The 24,606-nt window shown below is 44.8% G+C and overlaps 1 protein-coding gene across 3 annotated transcripts in view; it reads right to left on the bottom strand.

Annotated features, from left to right (window-relative positions):
• LOC139572986 (pleckstrin homology domain-containing family G member 4B) overlaps window positions 1–24,606 on the bottom strand; it is a 91,614-nt gene that overhangs the window by 36,161 nt on the left and 30,847 nt on the right. For all 3 annotated transcript variants that reach the window (XM_071395927.1, XM_071395928.1, XM_071395929.1), the window contains exons 4-7: window positions 22,606–22,815; window positions 20,664–20,787; window positions 20,204–20,297; window positions 16,008–16,097 (exon numbers count right to left, since the gene is read on the bottom strand). In XM_071395927.1, the coding sequence (XP_071252028.1) occupies window positions 16,008–16,097; window positions 20,204–20,297; window positions 20,664–20,787; window positions 22,606–22,815 (518 nt within the window). The remainder of the gene's footprint in view (window positions 1–16,007; window positions 16,098–20,203; window positions 20,298–20,663; window positions 20,788–22,605; window positions 22,816–24,606) is intronic.

Here is a 24,606-nt window from a genome sequence, read left to right as displayed (position 1 = left end):
GATGGACGTTGGACCTAAACCCTGATCTCATTAGATGTGTCTGGCTGTGTGATGGACGTTGGACCTCAACCCTGATCTCATTAGATGTGTCTGGCTGTGTGATGGACGTTGGACCTAAACCCTGATCTCATTAGATGTGTCTGGCTGTGTGATGGACGTTGGACCTAAACCCTGATCTCATTAGATGTGTCTGGCTGTGTGATGGACGTTGGACCTAAACCCTGATCTCATTAGATGTGTCTGGCTGTGTGATGGACGTTGGACCTAAACCCTGATCTCATTAGATGTGTCTGGCTGTGTGATGGACGTTGGACCTAAACCCTGATCTCATTAGATGTGTCTGGCTGTGTGATGGACGTTGGACCTTAACCCTGATCTCATTAGATGTGTCTGGCTGTGTGATGGACGTTGGACCTAAACCCTGATCTCATTAGATGTGTCTGGCTGTGTGATGGACGTTGGACCTAAACCCTGATCTCATTAGATGTGTCTGGCTGTGTGATGGATGCTGGACCTAAACCCTGATCTCATTAGATGTGTCTGGCTGTGTGATGGACGTTGGACCTAAACCCTGATCTCATTAGATGTGTCTGGCTGTGTGATGGACGTTGGACCTAAACCCTGATCTCATTAGATGTGTCTGGCTGTGTGATGGACGTTGGACCTAAACCCTGATCTCATTAGATGTGTCTGGCTGTGTGATGGACGTTGGACCTAAACCCTGATCTCATTAGATGTGTCTGGCTGTGTGATGGACGTTGGACCTAAACCCTGATCTCATTAGATGTGTCTGGCTGTGTGATGGACGTTGGACCTAAACCCTGATCTCATTAGATGTGTCTGGCTGTGTGATGGACGTTGGACCTAAACCCTGATCTCATTAGATGTGTCTGGCTGTGTGATGGACGTTGGACCTAAACCCTGATCTCATTAGATGTGTCTGGCTGTGTGATGGACGTTGGACCTAAACCCTGATCTCATTAGATGTGTCTGGCTGTGTGATGGACGTTGGACCTAAACCCTGATCTCATTAGATGTGTCTGGCTGTGTGATGGACGTTGGACCTAAACCCTGATCTCATTAGATGTGTCTGGCTGTGTGATGGACGTTGGACCTAAACCCTGATCTCATTAGATGTGTCTGGCTGTGTGATGGACGTTGGACCTAAACCCTGATCTCATTAGATGTGTCTGGCTGTGTGATGGACGTTAGACCTAAACCCTGATCTCATTAGATGTGTCTGGCTGTGTGATGGACGTTGGACCTAAACCCTGATCTCATTAGATGTGTCTGGCTGTGTGATGGACGTTGGACCTAAACCCTGATCTCATTAGATGTGTCTGGCTGTGTGATGGACGTTGGACCTAAACCCTGATCTCATTAGATGTGTCTGGCTGTGTGATGGACGTTGGACCTAAACCCTGATCTCATTAGATGTGTCTGGCTGTGTGATGGACGTTGGACCTAAACCCTGATCTCATTAGATGTGTCTGGCTGTGTGATGGACGTTGGACCTAAACCCTGATCTCATTAGATGTGTCTGGCTGTGTGATGGACGTTGGACCTAAACCCTGATCTCATTAGATGTGTCTGGCTGTGTGATGGACGTTGGACCTAAACCCTGATCTCATTAGATGTGTCTGGCTGTGTGATGGACGTTGGACCTAAACCCTGATCTCATTAGATGTGTCTGGCTGTGTGATGGACGTTGGACCTAAACCCTGATCTCATTAGATGTGTCTGGCTGTGTGATGGACGTTGGACCTAAACCCTGATCTCATTAGATGTGTCTGGCTGTGTGATGGACGTTGGACCTAAACCCTGATCTCATTAGATGTGTCTGGCTGTGTGATGGACGTTGGACCTAAACCCTGATCTCATTAGATGTGTCTGGCTGTGTGATGGACGTTGGACCTAAACCCTGATCTCATTAGATGTGTCTGGCTGTGTGATGGACGTTGGACCTAAACCCTGATCTCATTAGATGTGTCTGGCTGTGTGATGGACGTTGGACCTAAACCCTGATCTCATTAGATGTGTCTGGCTGTGTGATGGACGTTGGACCTAAACCCTGATCTCATTAGATGTGTCTGGCTGTGTGATGGACGTTGGACCTAAACCCTGATCTCATTAGATGTGTCTGGCTGTGTGATGGACGTTGGACCTAAACCCTGATCTCATTAGATGTGTCTGGCTGTGTGATGGACGTTGGACCTAAACCCTGATCTCATTAGATGTGTCTGGCTGTGTGATGGACGTTGGACCTAAACCCTGATCTCATTAGATGTGTCTGGCTGTGTGATGGACGTTGGACCTAAACCCTGATCTCATTAGATGTGTCTGGCTGTGTGATGGACGTTGGACCTAAACCCTGATCTCATTAGATGTGTCTGGCTGTGTGATGGACGTTGGACCTAAACCCTGATCTCATTAAATGTGTCTGGCTGTGTGATGGATGCTGGACCTAAACCCTGATCTCATTAGATGTGTCTGGCTGTGTGATGGACGTTGGACCTAAACCCTGATCTCATTAGATGTGTCTGGCTGTGTGATGCATGCTGGACCTAAACCCTGATCTCATTAGATGTGTCTGGCTGTGTGATGGACGTTGGACCTAAACCCTGATCTCATTAAATGTGTCTGGCTGTGTGATGGATGCTGGACCTAAACCCTGATCTCATTAGATGTGTCTGGCTGTGTGATGGACGTTGGACCTAAACCCTGATCTCATTAGATGTGTCTGGCTGTGTGATGGACGTTGGACCTAAACCCTGATCTCATTAGATGTGTGTGGCTGTGTGATGGACGTTGGACCTAAACCCTGATCTCATTAGATGTGTCTGGCTGTGTGATGGACGTTGGACCTAAACCCTGATCTCATTAAATGTGTCTGGCTGTGTGATGGATGCTGGACCTAAACCCTGATCTCATTAGATGTGTCTGGCTGTGTGATGGATGCTGGACCTACACCCTGATCTCATTAGATGTGTCTGGCTGTGTGATGGACGTTGGACCTAAACCCTGATCTCATTAGATGTGTCTGGCTGTGTGATGGACGTTGGACCTCAACCCTGATCTCATTAGATGTGTCTGGCTGTGTGATGGACGTTGGACCTAAACCCTGATCTCATTAGATGTGTCTGGCTGTGTGATGGACGTTGGACCTAAACTCTGATCTCATTAGATGTGTCTGGCTGTGTGATGGACGTTGGACCTAAATCCTGATCTCATTAGATGTGTCTGGCTGTGTGATGGACGTTGGACCTAAACCCTGATCTCATTAGATGTGTCTGGCTGTGTGATGGACGTTGGACCTAAACTCTGATCTCATTAGATGTGTCTGGCTGTGTGATGGACGTTGGACCTAAACCCTGATCTCATTAGATGTGTCTGGCTGTGTGATGGACGTTGGACCTAAACCCTGATCTCATTAGATGTGTCTGGTTGTGTGATGGACGTTGGACCTCAACCCTGATCTCATTAGATGTGTCTGGCTGTGTGATGGACGTTGGACCTAAACCCTGATCTCATTAGATGTGTCTGGCTGTGTGATGGACGTTGGACCTAAACCCTGATCTCATTAGATGTGTCTGGCTGTGTGATGGACGTTGGACCTTAACCCTGATCTCATTAGATGTGTCTGGCTGTGTGATGGACGTTGGACCTAAACCCTGATCTCATTAGATGTGTCTGGCTGTGTGATGGACGTTGGACCTAAACCCTGATCTCATTAGATGTGTCTGGCTGTGTGATGGACGCTGGACCTAAACCCTGATCTCATTAGATGTGTCTGGCTGTGTGATGGACGTTGGACCTAAACCCTGATCTCATTAGATGTGTCTGGCTGTGTGATGGACGTTGGACCTAAACCCTGATCTCATTAGATGTGTCTGGCTGTGTGATGGACGTTGGACCTAAACCCTGATCTCATTAGATGTGTCTGGCTGTGTGATGGACGTTGGACCTAAACCCTGATCTCATTAGATGTGTCTGGCTGTGTGATGGACGTTGGACCTAAACACTGATCTCATTAGATGTGTCTGGCTGTGTGATGGACGTTGGACCTAAACCCTGATCTCATTAGATGTGTCTGGCTGTGTGATGGACGTTGGACCTAAACCCTGATCTCATTAGATGTGTCTGGCTGTGTGATGGACGTTGGACCTCAACCCTGATCTCATTAGATGTGTCTGGCTGTGTGATGGACGTTGGACCTAAACCCTGATCTCATTAGATGTGTCTGGCTGTGTGATGGACGTTGGACCTAAACCCTGATCTCATTAGATGTGTCTGGCTGTGTGATGGACGTTGGACCTAAACCCTGATCTCATTAGATGTGTCTGGCTGTGTGATGGACGTTGGACCTAAACCCTGATCTCATTAGATGTGTCTGGCTGTGTGATGGACGTTGGACCTAAACCCTGATCTCATTAGATGTGTCTGGCTGTGTGATGGACGTTGGACCTAAACCCTGATCTCATTAGATGTGTCTGGCTGTGTGATGGACGTTGGACCTAAACCCTGATCTCATTAGATGTGTCTGGCTGTGTGATGGACGTTGGACCTAAACCCTGATCTCATTAGATGTGTCTGGCTGTGTGATGGACGTTGGACCTAAACCCTGATTTCATTAGATGTGTCTGGCTGTGTGATGGACGTTGGACCTAAACCCTGATCTCATTAGATGTGTCTGGCTGTGTGATGGACGTTGGACCTAAACCCTGATCTCATTAGATGTGTCTGGCTGTGTGATGGACGTTGGACCTAAACCCTGATCTCATTAGATGTGTCTGGCTGTGTGATGGACGTTGGACCTAAACCCTGATCTCATTAGATGTGTCTGGCTGTGTGATGGACGTTGGACCTCAACCCTGATCTCATTAGATGTGTCTGGCTGTGTGATGGACGTTGGACCTAAACCCTGATCTCATTAGATGTGTCTGGCTGTGTGATGGACGTTGGACCTAAACCCTGATCTCATTAGATGTGTCTGGCTGTGTGATGGACGTTGGACCTAAACCCTGATCTCATTAGATGTGTCTGGCTGTGTGATGGACGTTGGACCTAAACCCTGATCTCATTAGATGTGTCTGGCTGTGTGATGGACGTTGGACCTAAACCCTGATCTCATTAGATGTGTCTGGCTGTGTGATGGACGTTGGACCTTAACCCTGATCTCATTAGATGTGTCTGGCTGTGTGATGGACGTTGGACCTAAACCCTGATCTCATTAGATGTGTCTGGCTGTGTGATGGACGTTGGACCTAAACCCTGATCTCATTAGATGTGTCTGGCTGTGTGATGGATGCTGGACCTAAACCCTGATCTCATTAGATGTGTCTGGCTGTGTGATGGACGTTGGACCTAAACCCTGATCTCATTAGATGTGTCTGGCTGTGTGATGGACGTTGGACCTAAACCCTGATCTCATTAGATGTGTCTGGCTGTGTGATGGACGTTGGACCTAAACCCTGATCTCATTAGATGTGTCTGGCTGTGTGATGGACGTTGGACCTAAACCCTGATCTCATTAGATGTGTCTGGCTGTGTGATGGACGTTGGACCTAAACCCTGATCTCATTAGATGTGTCTGGCTGTGTGATGGACGTTGGACCTAAACCCTGATCTCATTAGATGTGTCTGGCTGTGTGATGGACGTTGGACCTAAACCCTGATCTCATTAGATGTGTCTGGCTGTGTGATGGACGTTGGACCTAAACCCTGATCTCATTAGATGTGTCTGGCTGTGTGATGGACGTTGGACCTAAACCCTGATCTCATTAGATGTGTCTGGCTGTGTGATGGACGTTGGACCTAAACCCTGATCTCATTAGATGTGTCTGGCTGTGTGATGGACGTTGGACCTAAACCCTGATCTCATTAGATGTGTCTGGCTGTGTGATGGACGTTGGACCTAAACCCTGATCTCATTAGATGTGTCTGGCTGTGTGATGGACGTTGGACCTAAACCCTGATCTCATTAGATGTGTCTGGCTGTGTGATGGACGTTAGACCTAAACCCTGATCTCATTAGATGTGTCTGGCTGTGTGATGGACGTTGGACCTAAACCCTGATCTCATTAGATGTGTCTGGCTGTGTGATGGACGTTGGACCTAAACCCTGATCTCATTAGATGTGTCTGGCTGTGTGATGGACGTTGGACCTAAACCCTGATCTCATTAGATGTGTCTGGCTGTGTGATGGACGTTGGACCTAAACCCTGATCTCATTAGATGTGTCTGGCTGTGTGATGGACGTTGGACCTAAACCCTGATCTCATTAGATGTGTCTGGCTGTGTGATGGACGTTGGACCTAAACCCTGATCTCATTAGATGTGTCTGGCTGTGTGATGGACGTTGGACCTAAACCCTGATCTCATTAGATGTGTCTGGCTGTGTGATGGACGTTGGACCTAAACCCTGATCTCATTAGATGTGTCTGGCTGTGTGATGGACGTTGGACCTAAACCCTGATCTCATTAGATGTGTCTGGCTGTGTGATGGACGTTGGACCTAAACCCTGATCTCATTAGATGTGTCTGGCTGTGTGATGGACGTTGGACCTAAACCCTGATCTCATTAGATGTGTCTGGCTGTGTGATGGACGTTGGACCTAAACCCTGATCTCATTAGATGTGTCTGGCTGTGTGATGGACGTTGGACCTAAACCCTGATCTCATTAGATGTGTCTGGCTGTGTGATGGACGTTGGACCTAAACCCTGATCTCATTAGATGTGTCTGGCTGTGTGATGGACGTTGGACCTAAACCCTGATCTCATTAGATGTGTCTGGCTGTGTGATGGACGTTGAACCTAAACCCTGATCTCATTAGATGTGTCTGGCTGTGTGATGGACGTTGGACCTAAACCCTGATCTCATTAGATGTGTCTGGCTGTGTGATGGACGTTGGACCTAAACCCTGATCTCATTAGATGTGTCTGGCTGTGTGATGGACGTTGGACCTAAACCCTGATCTGATTAGATGTGTCTGGCTGTGTGATGGACGTTGGACCTAAACCCTGATCTCATTAGATGTGTCTGGCTGTGTGATGGACGTTGGACCTAAACCCTGATCTCATTAGATGTGTCTGGCTGTGTGATGGACGTTGGACCTAAACCCTGATCTCATTAGATGTGTCTGGCTGTGTGATGGACGTTGGACCTAAACCCTGATCTCATTAGATGTGTCTGGCTGTGTGATGGACGTTGGACCTAAACCCTGATCTCATTAGATGTGTCTGGCTGTGTGATGGACGTTGGACCTAAACCCTGATCTCATTAAATGTGTCTGGCTGTGTGATGGATGCTGGACCTAAACCCTGATCTCATTAGATGTGTCTGGCTGTGTGATGGACGTTGGACCTAAACCCTGATCTCATTAGATGTGTCTGGCTGTGTGATGCATGCTGGACCTAAACCCTGATCTCATTAGATGTGTCTGGCTGTGTGATGGACGTTGGACCTAAACCCTGATCTCATTAAATGTGTCTGGCTGTGTGATGGATGCTGGACCTAAACCCTGATCTCATTAGATGTGTCTGGCTGTGTGATGGACGTTGGACCTAAACCCTGATCTCATTAGATGTGTCTGGCTGTGTGATGGACGTTGGACCTAAACCCTGATCTCATTAGATGTGTGTGGCTGTGTGATGGACGTTGGACCTAAACCCTGATCTCATTAGATGTGTCTGGCTGTGTGATGGACGTTGGACCTAAACCCTGATCTCATTAAATGTGTCTGGCTGTGTGATGGATGCTGGACCTAAACCCTGATCTCATTAGATGTGTCTGGCTGTGTGATGGATGCTGGACCTACACCCTGATCTCATTAGATGTGTCTGGCTGTGTGATGGACGTTGGACCTAAACCCTGATCTCATTAGATGTGTCTGGCTGTGTGATGGACGTTGGACCTCAACCCTGATCTCATTAGATGTGTCTGGCTGTGTGATGGACGTTGGACCTAAACCCTGATCTCATTAGATGTGTCTGGCTGTGTGATGGACGTTGGACCTAAACTCTGATCTCATTAGATGTGTCTGGCTGTGTGATGGACGTTGGACCTAAATCCTGATCTCATTAGATGTGTCTGGCTGTGTGATGGACGTTGGACCTAAACCCTGATCTCATTAGATGTGTCTGGCTGTGTGATGGACGTTGGACCTAAACTCTGATCTCATTAGATGTGTCTGGCTGTGTGATGGACGTTGGACCTAAACCCTGATCTCATTAGATGTGTCTGGCTGTGTGATGGACGTTGGACCTAAACCCTGATCTCATTAGATGTGTCTGGTTGTGTGATGGACGTTGGACCTCAACCCTGATCTCATTAGATGTGTCTGGCTGTGTGATGGACGTTGGACCTAAACCCTGATCTCATTAGATGTGTCTGGCTGTGTGATGGACGTTGGACCTAAACCCTGATCTCATTAGATGTGTCTGGCTGTGTGATGGACGTTGGACCTTAACCCTGATCTCATTAGATGTGTCTGGCTGTGTGATGGACGTTGGACCTAAACCCTGATCTCATTAGATGTGTCTGGCTGTGTGATGGACGTTGGACCTAAACCCTGATCTCATTAGATGTGTCTGGCTGTGTGATGGACGCTGGACCTAAACCCTGATCTCATTAGATGTGTCTGGCTGTGTGATGGACGTTGGACCTAAACCCTGATCTCATTAGATGTGTCTGGCTGTGTGATGGACGTTGGACCTAAACCCTGATCTCATTAGATGTGTCTGGCTGTGTGATGGACGTTGGACCTAAACCCTGATCTCATTAGATGTGTCTGGCTGTGTGATGGACGTTGGACCTAAACCCTGATCTCATTAGATGTGTCTGGCTGTGTGATGGACGTTGGACCTAAACCCTGATCTCATTAGATGTGTCTGGCTGTGTGATGGACGTTGGACCTAAACCCTGATCTCATTAGATGTGTCTGGCTGTGTGATGGACGTTGGACCTAAACCCTGATCTCATTAGATGTGTCTGGCTGTGTGATGGACGTTGGACCTAAACACTGATCTCATTAGATGTGTCTGGCTGTGTGATGGACGTTGGACCTAAACCCTGATCTCATTAGATGTGTCTGGCTGTGTGATGGACGTTGGACCTAAACCCTGATCTCATTAGATGTGTCTGGCTGTGTGATGGATGTTGGACCTCAACCCTGATCTCATTAGATGTGTCTTGCTGTGTGATGGACGTTGGACCTAAACCCTGATCTCATTAGATGTGTCTGGCTGTGTGATGGACGTTGGACCTAAACCCTGATCTCATTAGATGTGTCTGGCTGTGTGATGGACGTTGGACCTAAACCCTGATCTCATTAGATGTGTCTGGCTGTGTGATGGACGTTGGACCTAAACACTGATCTCATTAGATGTGTCTGGCTGTGTGATGGACGTTGGACCTAAACCCTGATCTCATTAGATGTGTCTGGCTGTGTGATGGATGTTGGACCTCAACCCTGATCTCATTAGATGTGTCTGGCTGTGTGATGGACGTTGGACCTAAACCCTGATCTCATTAGATGTGTCTGGCTGTGTGATGGACGTTGGACCTAAACCCTGATCTCATTAGATGTGTCTGGCTGTGTGATGGACGTTGGACCTAAACCCTGATCTCATTAGATGTGTCTGGCTGTGTGATGGACGTTGGACCTAAACACTGATCTCATTAGATGTGTCTGGCTGTGTGATGGACGTTGGACCTAAACCCTGATCTCATTAGATGTGTCTGGCTGTGTGATGGACGTTGGACCTAAACCCTGATCTCATTAGATGTGTCTGGCTGTGTGATGGACGTTGGACCTCAACCCTGATCTCATTAGATGTGTCTGGCTGTGTGATGGACGTTGGACCTAAACCCTGATCTCATTAGATGTGTCTGGCTGTGTGATGGACGTTGGACCTAAACCCTGATCTCATTAGATGTGTCTGGCTGTGTGATGGACGTTGGACCTAAACCCTGATCTCATTAGATGTGTCTGGCTGTGTGATGGACGTTGGACCGAAACCCTGATCTCATTAGATGTGTCTGGCTGTGTGATGGACGTTGGACCTAAACCCTGATCTCATTACATGTGTCTGGCTGTGTGATGGACGTTGGACCTCAACCCTGATCTCATTAGATGTGTCTGGCTGTGTGATGGACGTTGGACCTAAACCCTGATCTCATTAGATGTGTCTGGCTGTGTGATGGACGTTGGACCTAAACCCTGATCTCATTAGATGTGTCTGGCTGTGTGATGGACGTTGGACCTAAACCCTGATCTCATTAGATGTGTCTGGCTGTGTGATGGACGTTGGACCTAAACCCTGATCTCATTAGATGTGTCTGGCTGTGTGATGGACGTTGGACCTAAACCCTGATCTCATTAGATGTGTCTGGCTGTGTGATGGACGTTGGACCTAAACCCTGATCTCATTAGATGTGTCTGGCTGTGTGATGGACGTTGGACCTAAACCCTGATCTCATTAGATGTGTCTGGCTGTGTGATGGACGTTGGACCTAAACCCTGATCTCATTAGATGTGTCTGGCTGTGTGATGGACGTTGGACCTAAACCCTGATCTCATTAGATGTGTCTGGCTGTGTGATGGACGTTGGACCTAAACCCTGATCTCATTAGATGTGTCTGGCTGTGTGATGGACGTTGGACCTAAACCCTGATCTCATTAGATGTGTCTGGCTGTGTGATGGACGTTGGACCTAAACCCTGATCTCATTAGATGTGTCTGGCTGTGTGATGGACGTTGGACCTAAACCCAGATCTCATTAGATGTGTCTGGCTGTGTGATGGACGTTGGACCTAAACCCTGATCTCATTAGATGTGTCTGGCTGTGTGATGGACGTTGGACCTAAACCCTGATCTCATTAGATGTGTCTGGCTGTGTGATGGACGTTGGACCTAAACCCTGATCTCATTAGATGTGTCTGGCTGTGTGATGGACGTTGGACCTAAACCCTGATCTCATTAGATGTGTCTGGCTGTGTGATGGACGTTGGACCTAAACCCTGATCTCATTAGATGTGTCTGGCTGTGTGATGGACGTTGGACCTAAACCCTGATCTCATTAGATGTGTCTGGCTGTGTGATGGACGTTGGACCGAAACCCTGATCTCATTAGATGTGTCTGGCTGTGTGATGGACGTTGGACCGAAACCCTGATCTCATTAGATGTGTCTGGCTGTGTGATGGACGTTGGACTTAAACCCTGATCTCATTAGATGTGTCTGGCTGTGTGATGGACGTTGGACATAAACCCTGATCTCATTAGATGTGTCTGGCTGTGTGATGGACGTTGGACCTAAACCCTGATCTCATTAGATGTGTCTGGCTGTGTGATGGACGTTGGACCTAAACCCTGATCTCATTAGATGTGTCTGGCTGTGTGATGGACGTTGGACCTAAACCCTGATCTCATTAGATGTGTCTGGCTGTGTGATGGACGTTGGACCTAAACCCTGATCTCATTAGATGTGTCTGGCTGTGTGATGGACGTTGGACCTAAACCCTGATCTCATTAGATGTGTCTGGCTGTGTGATGGACGTTGGACCTAAACCCTGATCTCATTAGATGTGTCTGGCTGTGTGATGGACGTTGGACCTAAACCCTGATCTCATTAGATGTGTCTGGCTGTGTGATGGACGTTGGACCTAAACCCTGATCTCATTAGATGTGTCTGGCTGTGTGATGGACGTTGGACCTAAACCCTGATCTCATTAGATGTGTCTGGCTGTGTGATGGACGTTGGACCTAAACCCTGATCTCATTAGATGTGTCTGGCTGTGTGATGGACGTTGGACCTCAACCCTGATCTCATTAGATGTGTCTGGCTGTGTGATGGACGTTGGACCTAAACCCTGATCTCATTAGATGTGTCTGGCTGTGTGATGGACGTTGGACCTAAACCCTGATCTCATTAGATGTGTCTGGCTGTGTGATGGACGTTGGACCGAAACCCTGATCTCATTAGATGTGTCTGGCTGTGTGATGGACGTTGGACCTAAACCCATATCTCATTACATGTGTCTGGCTGTGTGATGGACGTTGGACCTCAACCCTGATCTCATTAGATGTGTCTGGCTGTGTGATGGACATTGGACCTAAACCCTGATCTCATTAGATGTGTCTGGCTGTGTGATGGACGTTGGACCTAAACCCTGATCTCATTAGATGTGTCTGGCTGTGTGATGGACGTTGGACCTAAACCCTGATCTCATTAGATGTGTCTGGCTGTGTGATGGACGTTGGACCTAAACCCTGATCTCATTAGATGTGTCTGGCTGTGTGATGGACGTTGGACCTAAACCCTGATCTCATTAGATGTGTCTGGCTGTGTGATGGACGTTGGACCTAAACCCTGATCTCATTAGATGTGTCTGGCTGTGTGATGGACGTTGGACCTAAACCCTGATCTCATTAGATGTGTCTGGCTGTGTGATGGACGTTGGACCTAAACCCTGATCTCATTAGATGTGTCTGGCTGTGTGATGGACGTTGGACCTAAACCCTGATCTCATTAGATGTGTCTGGCTGTGTGATGGACGTTGGACCTAAACCCTGATCTCATTAGATGTGTCTGGCTGTGTGATGGACGTTGGACCTAAACCCTGATCTCATTAGATGTGTCTGGCTGTGTGATGGACGTTGGACCTAAACCCTGATCTCATTAGATGTGTCTGGCTGTGTGATGGACGTTGGACCTAAACCCTGATCTCATTAGATGTGTCTGGCTGTGTGATGGACGTTGGACCTAAACCCTGATCTCATTAGATGTGTCTGGCTGTGTGATGGACGTTGGACCTAAACCCTGATCTCATTAGATGTGTCTGGCTGTGTGATGGACGTTGGACCTAAACCCTGATCTCATTAGATGTGTCTGGCTGTGTGATGGATGCTGGACCTAAACCCTGATCTCATTAGATGTGTCTGGCTGTGTGATGGACGTTGGACCTAAACCCTGATCTCATTAGATGTGTCTGGCTGTGTGATGGACGTTGGACCTAAACCCTGATCTCATTAGATGTGTGTGGCTGTGTGATGGACGTTGGACCTAAACCCTGATCTCATTAGATGTGTCTGGCTGTGTGATGGACGTTGGACCTAAACCCTGATCTCATTAAATGTGTCTGGCTGTGTGATGGATGCTGGACCTAAACCCTGATCTCATTAGATGTGTCTGGCTGTGTGATGGATGCTGGACCTACACCCTGATCTCATTAGATGTGTCTGGCTGTGTGATGGACGTTGGACCTAAACCCTGATCTCATTAGATGTGTCTGGCTGTGTGATGGACGTTGGACCTCAACCCTGATCTCATTAGATGTGTCTGGCTGTGTGATGGACGTTGGACCTAAACCCTGATCTCATTAGATGTGTCTGGCTGTGTGATGGACGTTGGACCTAAACTCTGATCTCATTAGATGTGTCTGGCTGTGTGATGGACGTTGGACCTAAACCCTGATCTCATTAGATGTGTCTGGCTGTGTGATGGACGTTGGACCTAAACCCTGATCTCATTAGATGTGTCTGGCTGTGTGATGGACGTTGGACCTAAACCCTGATCTCATTAGATGTGTCTGGCTGTGTGATGGACGTTGGACCTAAACCCTGATCTCATTAGATGTGTCTGGCTGTGTGATGGACGTTGGACCTAAACCCTGATCTCATTAGATGTGTCTGGCTGTGTGATGGACGTTGGACCTAAACCCTGATCTCATTAGATGTGTCTGGCTGTGTGATGGACGTTGGACCTAAACCCTGATCTCATTAGATGTGTCTGGCTGTGTGATGGACGTTGGACCTAAACCCTGATCTCATTAGATGTGTCTGGCTGTGTGATGGACGTTGGACCTAAACCCTGATCTCCTTAGATGTGTCTGGCTGTGTGATGGACGTTGGACCTAAACCCTGATCTCATTAGATGTGTCTGGCTGTGTGATGGACGTTGGACCTAAACCCTGATCTCATTAGATGTGTCTGGCTGTGTGATGGACGCTGGACCTAAACCCTGATCTCATTAGATGTGTCTGGCTGTGTGATGGACGTTGGACCTAAACCCTGATCTCATTAGATGTGTCTGGCTGTGTGATGGACGTTGGACCTAAACCCTGATCTCATTAGATGTGTGTGGCTGTGTGATGGACGTTGGACCTAAACCCTGATCTCATTAGATGTGTCTGGCTGTGTGATGGACGTTGAACCTAAACCCTGATCTCATTAAATGTGTCTGGCTGTGTGATGGATGCTGGACCTAAACCCTGATCTCATTAGATGTGTCTGGCTGTGTGATGGATGCTGGACCTACACCCTGATCTCATTAGATGTGTCTGGCTGTGTGATGGACGTTGGACCTAAACCCTGATCTCATTAGATGTGTCTGGCTGTGTGATGGACGTTGGACCTCAACCCTGATCTCATTAGATGTGTCTGGCTGTGTGATGGACGTTGGACCTAAACCCTGATCTCATTAGATGTGTCTGGCTGTGTGATGGACGTTGGACCTAAACTCTGATCTCATTAGATGTGTCTGGCTGTGTGATGGACGTTGGACCTAAACCCTGATCTCATTAGATGTGTCTGGCTGTGTGATGGACGTTGGACCTAAACCCTGATCTCATTAGATGTGTCTGGCTGTGTGATGGACGTTGGACCTAAACCCTGATCTCATTAGATGTGTCTGGCTGTGTGATGGACGTTGGACCTAAACCCTGATCTCATTAGATGTGTCTGGCTGTGTGATGGACGTTGGACCTAAACCCTGATCTCATTAGATGTGTCTGGCTGTGTGATGGACGTTGGACCTAAACCCTGATCTCATTAGATGTGTCTGGCTGTGTGATGGACGTTGGACCTAAACCCTGATCTCATTAGATGTGTCTGGCTGTGTGATGGACGTTGGACCTAAACCCTGATCTCATTAGATGTGTCTGGCTGTGTGATGGACGTTGGACCTAAACCCTGATTTCATTAGATGTGTCTGGCTGTGTGATGGACGTTGGACCTAAACCCTGATCTCATTAGATGTGTCTGGCTGTGTGATGGACGTTGGACCTAAACCCTGATCTCATTAGATGTGTCTGGCTGTGTGATGGACGTTGGACCTAAACCCTGATCTCATTAGATGTGTCTGGCTGTGTGATGGACGTTGGACCTAAACCCTGATCTCATTAGATGTGTCTGGCTGTGTGATGGACGTTGGACCTAAACCCTGATTTCATTAGATGTGTCTGGCTGTGTGATGGACGTTGGACCTAAACCCTGATCTCATTAGATGTGTCTGGCTGTGTGATGGACGTTGGACCTAAACCCTGATCTCATTAGATGTGTCTGGCTGTGTGATGGATGCTGTGGGTGTTTCAGTATGTTTTCAGTGGGACAGACGTGTGTGTGACAGTCAGAAGTAGGTAGGTAGGCTGCTGATGAAGAGATGATTACATTTTCCACAGTCAGACATGCAGCTTCACGCAAACCTACATAGCACAGATACCCCAGCTCTCAACAACACACCATGACCTGACATGCTACACGCTAAACACACACACACACGCACACACACACACACACACACACACACACACACACACACACACACACACACACACACACACACACACACACACACACACACACACACACACACACACACACACACACACACACACACACACACACACACACACACACACACACACACACACACACACACACAGCCTCACTCAGACTCCTATTCAGGTCAAGGACATGACATTGACAGGCTGCTAGCGACGACTCAATACAATAGCCTTGGTGTATCTGAATAGACTTGGAGGCGTCTGTGATAATGCTGTATCCTTCCTGATGTTACATTGTGTTTGTCACTGTGTGTGTAAAATGTCAGGAGTCTGGTTGCCGTGGGAATGTAACTACTCCCAAGATATGTGATTTGAAGTCTTGAATTAGACAAGAACGCGCAATGCAAATATCACAGCAAATGAGTCATTATTTAATACTTTACCTGCACAGTAGTAATGTCTCTTTCAGGCTTGATAGTTGTCTCCTTGTCCACAAGTAGCAGGACGGAGTAAAGTGCATTTGGTAGTAAATCCTGGGGGGAAAGCAACACAAATGGACATGTACAGTATTGGGAGGGGGGCACTGCATTAAAACACCACAGTAGATCATCATTATAAAACCACAACTCTTCATGAGCCTGTTGTGTGCAGGCTGAATGCTGGCGGACCATCCGCGTGTGTACTGAAATGTGTACGTGTGTGTGTGTGTGTGTGTGTGTGTGTGTGTGTGTGTGTGTGTGTGTGTGTGTGTGTGTGTGTGTGTGTGTGTGTGTGTGTGTGTGTGTGTGTGTGTGTGTGTGTGTGTGTGTGTGTGTGTGTGTGTGTGTGTGTGTGTGTGCGTGCGTGCGTGCGTGCGTGTGTGTGTGTGTGTGCCCTTACAAAATAAATCACATTTTAAAAAATCACGTGAAAAAAAACAAGTGGTTTTCAGAACGCATGTGAAAAAATGTGTTTTAACCCTTTTCCACATGATTACTTTTCACCACTTCCAACTACACCCAGGGACCGAGCAGGACTGCTAGAATGAATGTGACAAAACTACACCCAGGGACCGAGCAGGACTGCTAGAATGAATGTGACAAAACTACACCCAGGGACCGAGCAGCCCTGCATGTGACAAAACTACAAAACTTGGGGTTTTGTTTTGCCATCAATACTTTGGGGGTTTTGCTTTCAATATCATTATTTTTGTTTGGAATACTAATAATTCTGTTCTCAACTTCAGAAGTTTTGCTTGATATTAATGGCTCAAAAGTAACTCTCTCACTAGAGGATTGAACCACATGATAACACTATAACTCTATGAAAGGTGCTTATAGCGGCCATCTTTAATTGAATCACTAACAGTGTTCTCACCTCCACAGTAAAACGTTGAGGGATGGGTCTGGAGAAATGCAACCACTCTCAAATCCATAAACTATGCTATGGATGCAAGGACTGACCATCCAAGATGTCAAATAGTTGTAACCATGTTTTGAGGACATACAGTGTTTGTTTACATTTACTTTGTTTACAAACATTGGAGTTTTCTTACATGTGAAACCGCAAATTTGACAAGTGCTTTTTTGGCAAGGGAGTGTGTGCATGTCTGTGTGTGTGTGTGAACAGACAAGTAAGAACAGGTCCTCCCCACTAGCCCTGAGGCCCAGCCTTTCTGCCAGTGAAATGTGATGGACCAAGTCACTATACAGAAAGTACCTCTCCAGAAATCAAACTTCTCCAGACCAAGAAAGGGACGGAAAAACAATAGTAAAGAAGATATATGTGCTGTGCTACTACAGTACTACACTATAACATTACTATAGCACTATACTATAACATTACTATGGTACTATACTATAGCATTACTATAACACTATACTATAACATTACTATGGTACTATACTATAGCATTACTATAACACCATACTATAACATTACTATAGTACTATACTATAGCATTACTATAACACCATACTATAACATTACTATAGTACTATACTGTAACATTACTGTGGCACTATACTATAGCATTACTATAGCGCTATATTATAACATTACTATGGTACTATACTATAGCATTACTATACCACTATACTATAACATTACTATAGTGCTATACTGTAACATTACTGTGGCACTATACTATAACATTTCTATAGTACTATACCATAACATTACTATAGTACTATACTATACGAATACTACGGCACTATACTGTACTATATCATCGCTATAGTACTATACTATACCAATACTATGGTACTATACTATACATTACTGTAGTGCTATAATATACCATTACTATGGTGCTATGCTATAACATTACTATAGTACTATACTATAACATTACCATGGCACCATACTATAACATTATTATAGCTATACTAGAACATTACCATGGTACTACTAGTATAGTACTATAGCGATGTTCTAGTATAGTACTATAGTAATGGTATAGTATAGTACTATGGTAATGTTATAGTATAGTACTACAGTAATGTTATAGTATAGCACTATAGTAATGTTATAGTATAGTACTATAGTAATGGTCTAGTATAGTACTATAGTAATGTTATAGTATAGTACTATAGTAATGGTCTAGTATAGTACTATGGTAATGTTATAGTATAGTACTATGGTAATGTTATAGTATGGCACTGTAGCAATGTTCTAATGTTCTAGTGTGGTACTATAGTAATGCTCTAATGTTCTAGTATAGCACTATGGTAATGTTCTAGTATAGTACAATGGTAATGTTATAGTATAGTACTATAGTAATGTTTTCATGTTCTAATATAGTACTATGGTAATGTTCCAGTATAGTACAATGGTAATGTTATAGTATAGTACTATAGTAATGTTTTCATGTTCTAGTATAGTACTATGGTAATGTTCTAGTATAGTACAATGGTAATGTTATAGTATAGTACTATAGTAATGTGTTCATGTTATAGTATAGTACTATAGTAATGTTTTCATGTTCTAATATAGTACTATGGTAATGTTCTAGTATAGTACAATGGTAATGTTCTAGTATAGTACTATAGTAATGTTTTCATGTTCTAGTATAGTACTATGGTAATGTTCTAGTATAGTACAATGGTAATGTTATAGTATAGTACTATAGTAATGTGTTCATGTTCTAGCATAGCACTATAGTGATGTTCTAGTATGGTACTATAGTAATGTTCTGGTATGGTACTATGGTGATGTTCTAGTACTAGAACCCTACTAGAGTGCTATACTAGACCATTACTATAGTACTATACTATAACATTACTATGGTACTACACTAGACCATTGTTACAGTACTATACTATAACATTACTACAGCACAGTACTAGAACATTGCTATAGTACTATGCTATAACACTACTACAGATATATACTAGAACATGAAAACATTACTATAGTACTATACTAGAACATTACTACAGCACAATACTAGAACATTACAACAGAACTATACTAGAACATGAAAACATTACTGTGGTACTATACTAGAACATTACTACAGTACTACACTAGAACATTACTACAGCACAATACTAGAACATTACTATAGTACTATGCTATAACATGAAAACATTACTACAGTACTATACTAGAACATTACAACAGAACTATACTAGAACATGAAAACATGACTGTGGTACTATACTAGAACATTACTACAGTACTATACTCAAACACTGGAACATTACTATAGTACTATACTAGAACATGAAAACATTACTATAGTACTATACTAGAACATTAGAGCATTGCTACAGTGCCATACTATATCATTGCCATAGTACTATACTAGAACATTGCTACGGTACTATGCTATTATATTGCTATAGTACTCTACTAGAACCGTACTATAGCACTATACTAGAACGTTACTATAGCACGACACTAGAACATTGCCACAGTACTATACTATAATATTACTATTGTACTATAGCATTACTATAGTACTATACTATACCATTACTATAGCACCGTACTAGAACATTGCCACAGTACTATACTATAATATTACTATAGTACTATACTGGAACATCACTACAGTACTGTACTATAACATTACTACAGCACTATACTATAACATTACCATTGCACTATGCTAGAATGTTACTATATTACTATATTAGAACATTACTATAGTACTATGCCATATCATTACTACAGTACTATACTAGAACATTAGAACGTTACTATAGTACTATACTAGAACATTGCTATAGTACTGTACCAGAGCATTGCTACAGTACTATACTATACCATTACTACAGTACTATACTTTGACATTACTGCAGCACTATACTATACCATTGCTATTGTACTATACTAGAGTGTAGTGACAGTGAAAGAACATTTCTTAACACCATGGAAACCTTGTTAAGAATCAGGAGGACGTAAAGAAACAGCCTGGGGATAGTTCATGTGGGACGTGGTGGTGATGACATGTTATTTTCCGTTGAAAGCTCATTCCTGGAGTTCAGGAAGAGATGATTGAGTCCCAAATAGCATGTTACACTCTATATTATAGTGCACTACTTTTGACCAGAGCCCTATGGGTCCTATGGTCAAAAGTAGTGCACTACACTGTAGATAGAAGAGGGTTCCATTCGGGATGCAGCCAGTATTATTGTCATTAGAAAGCTCTCACCTGGAGTTCAGACAGAGATGAGAACAGAGCAGGACTGGGCTGCTGTCTCCTGGTGTCCACTAGCACCGTAAGGCCTTGGTCCCGCCTCTCGCTCCTGAAACCAGAAACAAAACCCATCAGGGTGATCTTGTGAATGGTTAGTCCTTGCGTCATCCCTCCTCTCCCCTGTAACTATTCCACAGGTCGTTGCTGTAAATCAGAATGTGTTTTCAGTCAAATGACCTGGTAAAATAAGGGTTAAATAAAAAATAATATATATATATATATAGCCCTGTTATGAGAGTGGTTACATTTCTCCAGACCCATTTCTCAGCTGTTTACCAAAAAGTGTTGGGGTACCTGGTTTGTTATTTGTTTGAATCCCAGAATGGCCCCTTAAAAGGAACCCCATCCAATAACTAAAGCCTGGATGGGGTTTCAACAGATGAAACCTGAGCGGCTGGCTGGTTGACTGACTGACCGGAGCGTTGAATAGTAGTAACCCAGGAGACAGGTGAGGTCTTTGGCCGTGCAGCTCTCCCCAGCCCACACCCTCCCCCGTGTGCACACCTGCAGCACCGCCCGCCCGCTGAGGTCTCTGTTACCTGGAGGAGAGAGAGAGGGGGGGGGGGGGTCAGCGCTCACTCATAGTCAAGTAGACACTATGAGTGCTTCCGAAATGCTACCCTAATCTCTATATAAAGTAGTGCGCTACATTTTGACCAAAGTCCTATGGGCCCTGTTCAAAAGTAGTGCACTACAAAGGGAAAACTGTAGGTTGCTATTTGGGATGTAGAGAAAGTGACCTGTCTGTTGTTAAGTGTTTGTCGTCATCCCAGGCCCCACAGCACAGCTCAACATACCACTTTAGTTCAGGATGGCATCTCCTCTTACCCACATCTGATCCAGTCTAAGTCATTTAATAGGCTCCTATTATTCTACATAGAACATTCCCACTCCTACTGAAAACATGCGGCCCAAGCTTCATATGTCACATGGGAGTAAACACTTCATATGTCACATGGTAGTAAACACTTCATATGTCACATGGCAGTAAACACTACATATGTCACATGGGAGTAAACACTACATATGTCACATGTTAGTAAACACTTCATATGTCACATGGGAGTAAACACTTCATATGTCACATGGCAGTAAACACTTCATATGTCACATGTTAGTAAACACTTCATATGTCACATGGGAGTAAACACTTCATATGTCACATGGCAGTAAACACTTCATATGTCACATGGGAGTAAACACTTCATATGTCACATGGGAGTAAACACTTCATATGTCACATGGGAGTAAACACTTCATATGTCACATGGCAGTAAACACTTCATATGTCACATGGCAGTAAACACTTCATATGTCACATGGCAGTAAACACTGCATATGTCACATGGCAGTAAACACTGCATATGTCACATGGCAGTAAACACTTCATATGTCACATGGCAGTAAACACTGCATATGTCACATGGCAGTAAACACTTCATATGTCACATGGCAGTAAACACTGCATATGTCACATGGGAGCAAACACTTCATACAGTATGATGGCTCCAGAGGTCAGTGTGTGTGTGTGTGTGTGTGTGTGTGTGTGTGTGTGTGTGTGTGTGTGTGTGTGTGTGTGTGTGTGTGTGTGTGTGTGTGTGTGTGTGTGTGTGTGTGTGTGTGTGTGTGTGTGTGTGTGTGTGTGTGTGTGTGTGTGTGTGTGTGTGTGTGTGTGTGTGTGTGTGTGTGTGTGTGTGTGTGTGTGTGTGTGTGTGTGTGTGTGTGTGTGTGTGTGTGTGTGTGTGTGTGTGTGTGTGTGTGTGTGTGTGTGTGTGTGTGTGTGTGTGTGTGTGTGTGTGTGTGTGTGTGTGTGTGTGTGTGTGTGTGTGTGTGTGTGTGTGTGTGTGTGTGTGTGTGTGTGTGTGTGTGTGTGTGTGTGTGTGTGTGTGTGTGTGTGTGTGTGTGTGTGTGTGTGTGTGTGTGTGTGTGTGTGTGTGTGTGTGTGTGTGTGTGTGTGTGTGTGTGTGTGTGTGTGTGTGTGTGTGTGTGTGTGTGTGTGTGTGTGTGTGTGTGTGTGTGTGTGTGTGTGTGTGTGTGTGTGTGTGTGTGTGTGTGTGTGTGTGTGTGTGTGTGTGTGTGTGTGTGTGTGTGTGTGTGTGTGTGTGTGTGTGTGTGTGTGTGTGTGTGTGTGTGTGTGTGTGTGTGTGTGTGTGTGTGTGTGTGTGTGTGTGTGTGTGTGTGTGTGTGTGTGTGTGTGTGTGTGTGTGTGTGTGTGTGTGTGTGTGTGTGTGTGTGTGTGTGTGTGTGTGTGTGTGTGTGTGTGTGTGTGTGTGTGTGTGTGTGTGTGTGTGTGTGTGTGTGTGTGTGTGTGTGTGTGTGTGTGTGTGTGTGTGTGTGTGTGTGTGTGTGTCACCTACCAGGTAAGATGATGGCCCCAGAGGCCAGTAGTTCTGGGTTGACCTCTGACACCAGGCTGGGGAGGTGACAGTTAGGGGGTGACCCTGACCCTGGGGCTGGGGCCAGCTGGAGGAGGACTTCATTAGAAGGTTTGGGGGGGTGATGGTGTGACTGTGCTCCATCCTGACTGTGCCGCCTGGGGTTAGTGCTGGTGCCACCATCATGGATCGCTAAAGAGAACCAAGACAAAAATGGTATCATTTCAGACAGTATGCTGCTGTTAAAATGGTATCATTTCAGACAGTATGCTACTGTTAAAAATGGTATCATTTCAGACAGTATGCTGTTAAAAATGGTATCATTTCAGACAGTATGCTGTTAAAAATGGTATCATTTCAGACCGCATACTGTTGTTAAAATTTTTATCATTTCAGACAGAATGCTACTGTTAAAAATGGTATCATTTCAGACAGTATGCTACTGTTAAAAATGGTATAATTTCAAACAGTATGCTACTGTTAAAAATTGTATAATTTCAGACAGTATGCTGTTAAAAATGGTATAATTTCAGACAGTATGCTGCTGTTAAAATGGTATCATTTCAAACAGTATGCTGCTGTTAAAAATGGTATCATTTCAGACAGTATGCTGCTGTTAAAAATGGTATCATTTCAGACAGTATGCTACTGTTAAAAATGGTATCATTTCAGACATTATGCTACTGTTAAAAATGGTATCATTTCAGACAGTATGCTACTGTTAAAAATGGTATCATTTCAGACAGATGCTGTTGTTAAAAATGGTATCATTTCAGACAGTATGCCGCTGTTAAAAATGGTATCATTTCAGACAGTATGCCGCTGTTAAAAATGGTATCATTTCAGACAGTATGCTGCTGTTAAAAATGGTATCATTTCAGACAGTATGCCGCTGTTAAAAATGGTATCATTTCAGACAGTATGCCGCTGTTAAAAATGGTATCATTTCAGACAGTATGCTGCTGTTAAAAATGGTATCATTTCAGACAGTATGCTGCTGTTAAAAATGGTATAATTTCAGACAGTATGCTGTTGTTAAAATGGATTCATTTCAGACAGTATGCTGTTAAAAATGGTATCATTTCAGACAGTATGCTGCTGTTAAAAATGGTATCATTTCAGCACCTGTGCTGATGTTAGTGTCTATTGTTCAAGCTGTGGAATAAAAACCCCTGTCTGAATACCGATTCATTATAATCACTCTATTTACTGTTCCACAGAATGACCACAGAAAGAGGTCATCATTTCACCTCAATGTGGACATCTCTTACATCATAAACCTAAAACCACTATAAACATCATTCAACCTACTTTAATTAGGAATCAACCCGAAAAAGAGAAAAACACCTACAGGGATAGATAGATAGCAGAGGGAGGGAGGGAAGGGAGGGAGGGAAGGAAGGGAGGGAATGAGGGAAGGAAGGAAGGAAGGAAGGAAGGAAGGAGGGAGGGACCGAGAGAGAGAGAGAGAGAGAGAGAGAGAGAGAGAGAGAGAGAGAGAAACACCAAACACAAACACCAAATTGAGACTCTGCATGCAGAATTCTGCAAAAATATCCTCCGTGTACAACGTAGAACACCAAATAATGCATGCAGAGCAGAATTAGGCCGATACCCACTAATTATCAAAATCCAGAAAAGAGCCGTTAAATTCTACAACCACCTAAAAGGAAGCGATTCCCAAACCTTCCATAACAAAGCCATCACCTACAGAGAGATGAACCTGGAGAAGAGTCCCCTAAGCAAGCTGGTCCTAGGGCTCTGTTCACAAACACAAACACACCCCACAGAGCCCCAGGACAACAGCACAATTAGACCCAACCAAATCATGAGAAAACAAAAAGATAATTACTTGACACATTGGAAAGAATTAACAAAAAAACAGAGCAAACTATAATGCTATTTGGCCCTAAACAGAGAGTACACAGTGGCAGAATACCTGACCACTGTGACTGACCCAAACTTAAGGAAAGCTTTGACTAT

The sequence above is a fragment of the Salvelinus alpinus genome, chromosome 4 (assembly GCF_045679555.1).
Source record: "Salvelinus alpinus chromosome 4, SLU_Salpinus.1, whole genome shotgun sequence".
NCBI classification, from domain to species: Eukaryota; Metazoa; Chordata; class Actinopteri; order Salmoniformes; family Salmonidae; genus Salvelinus; species Salvelinus alpinus.
This window is presented reverse-complemented; position numbering and strand designations above follow the sequence as displayed.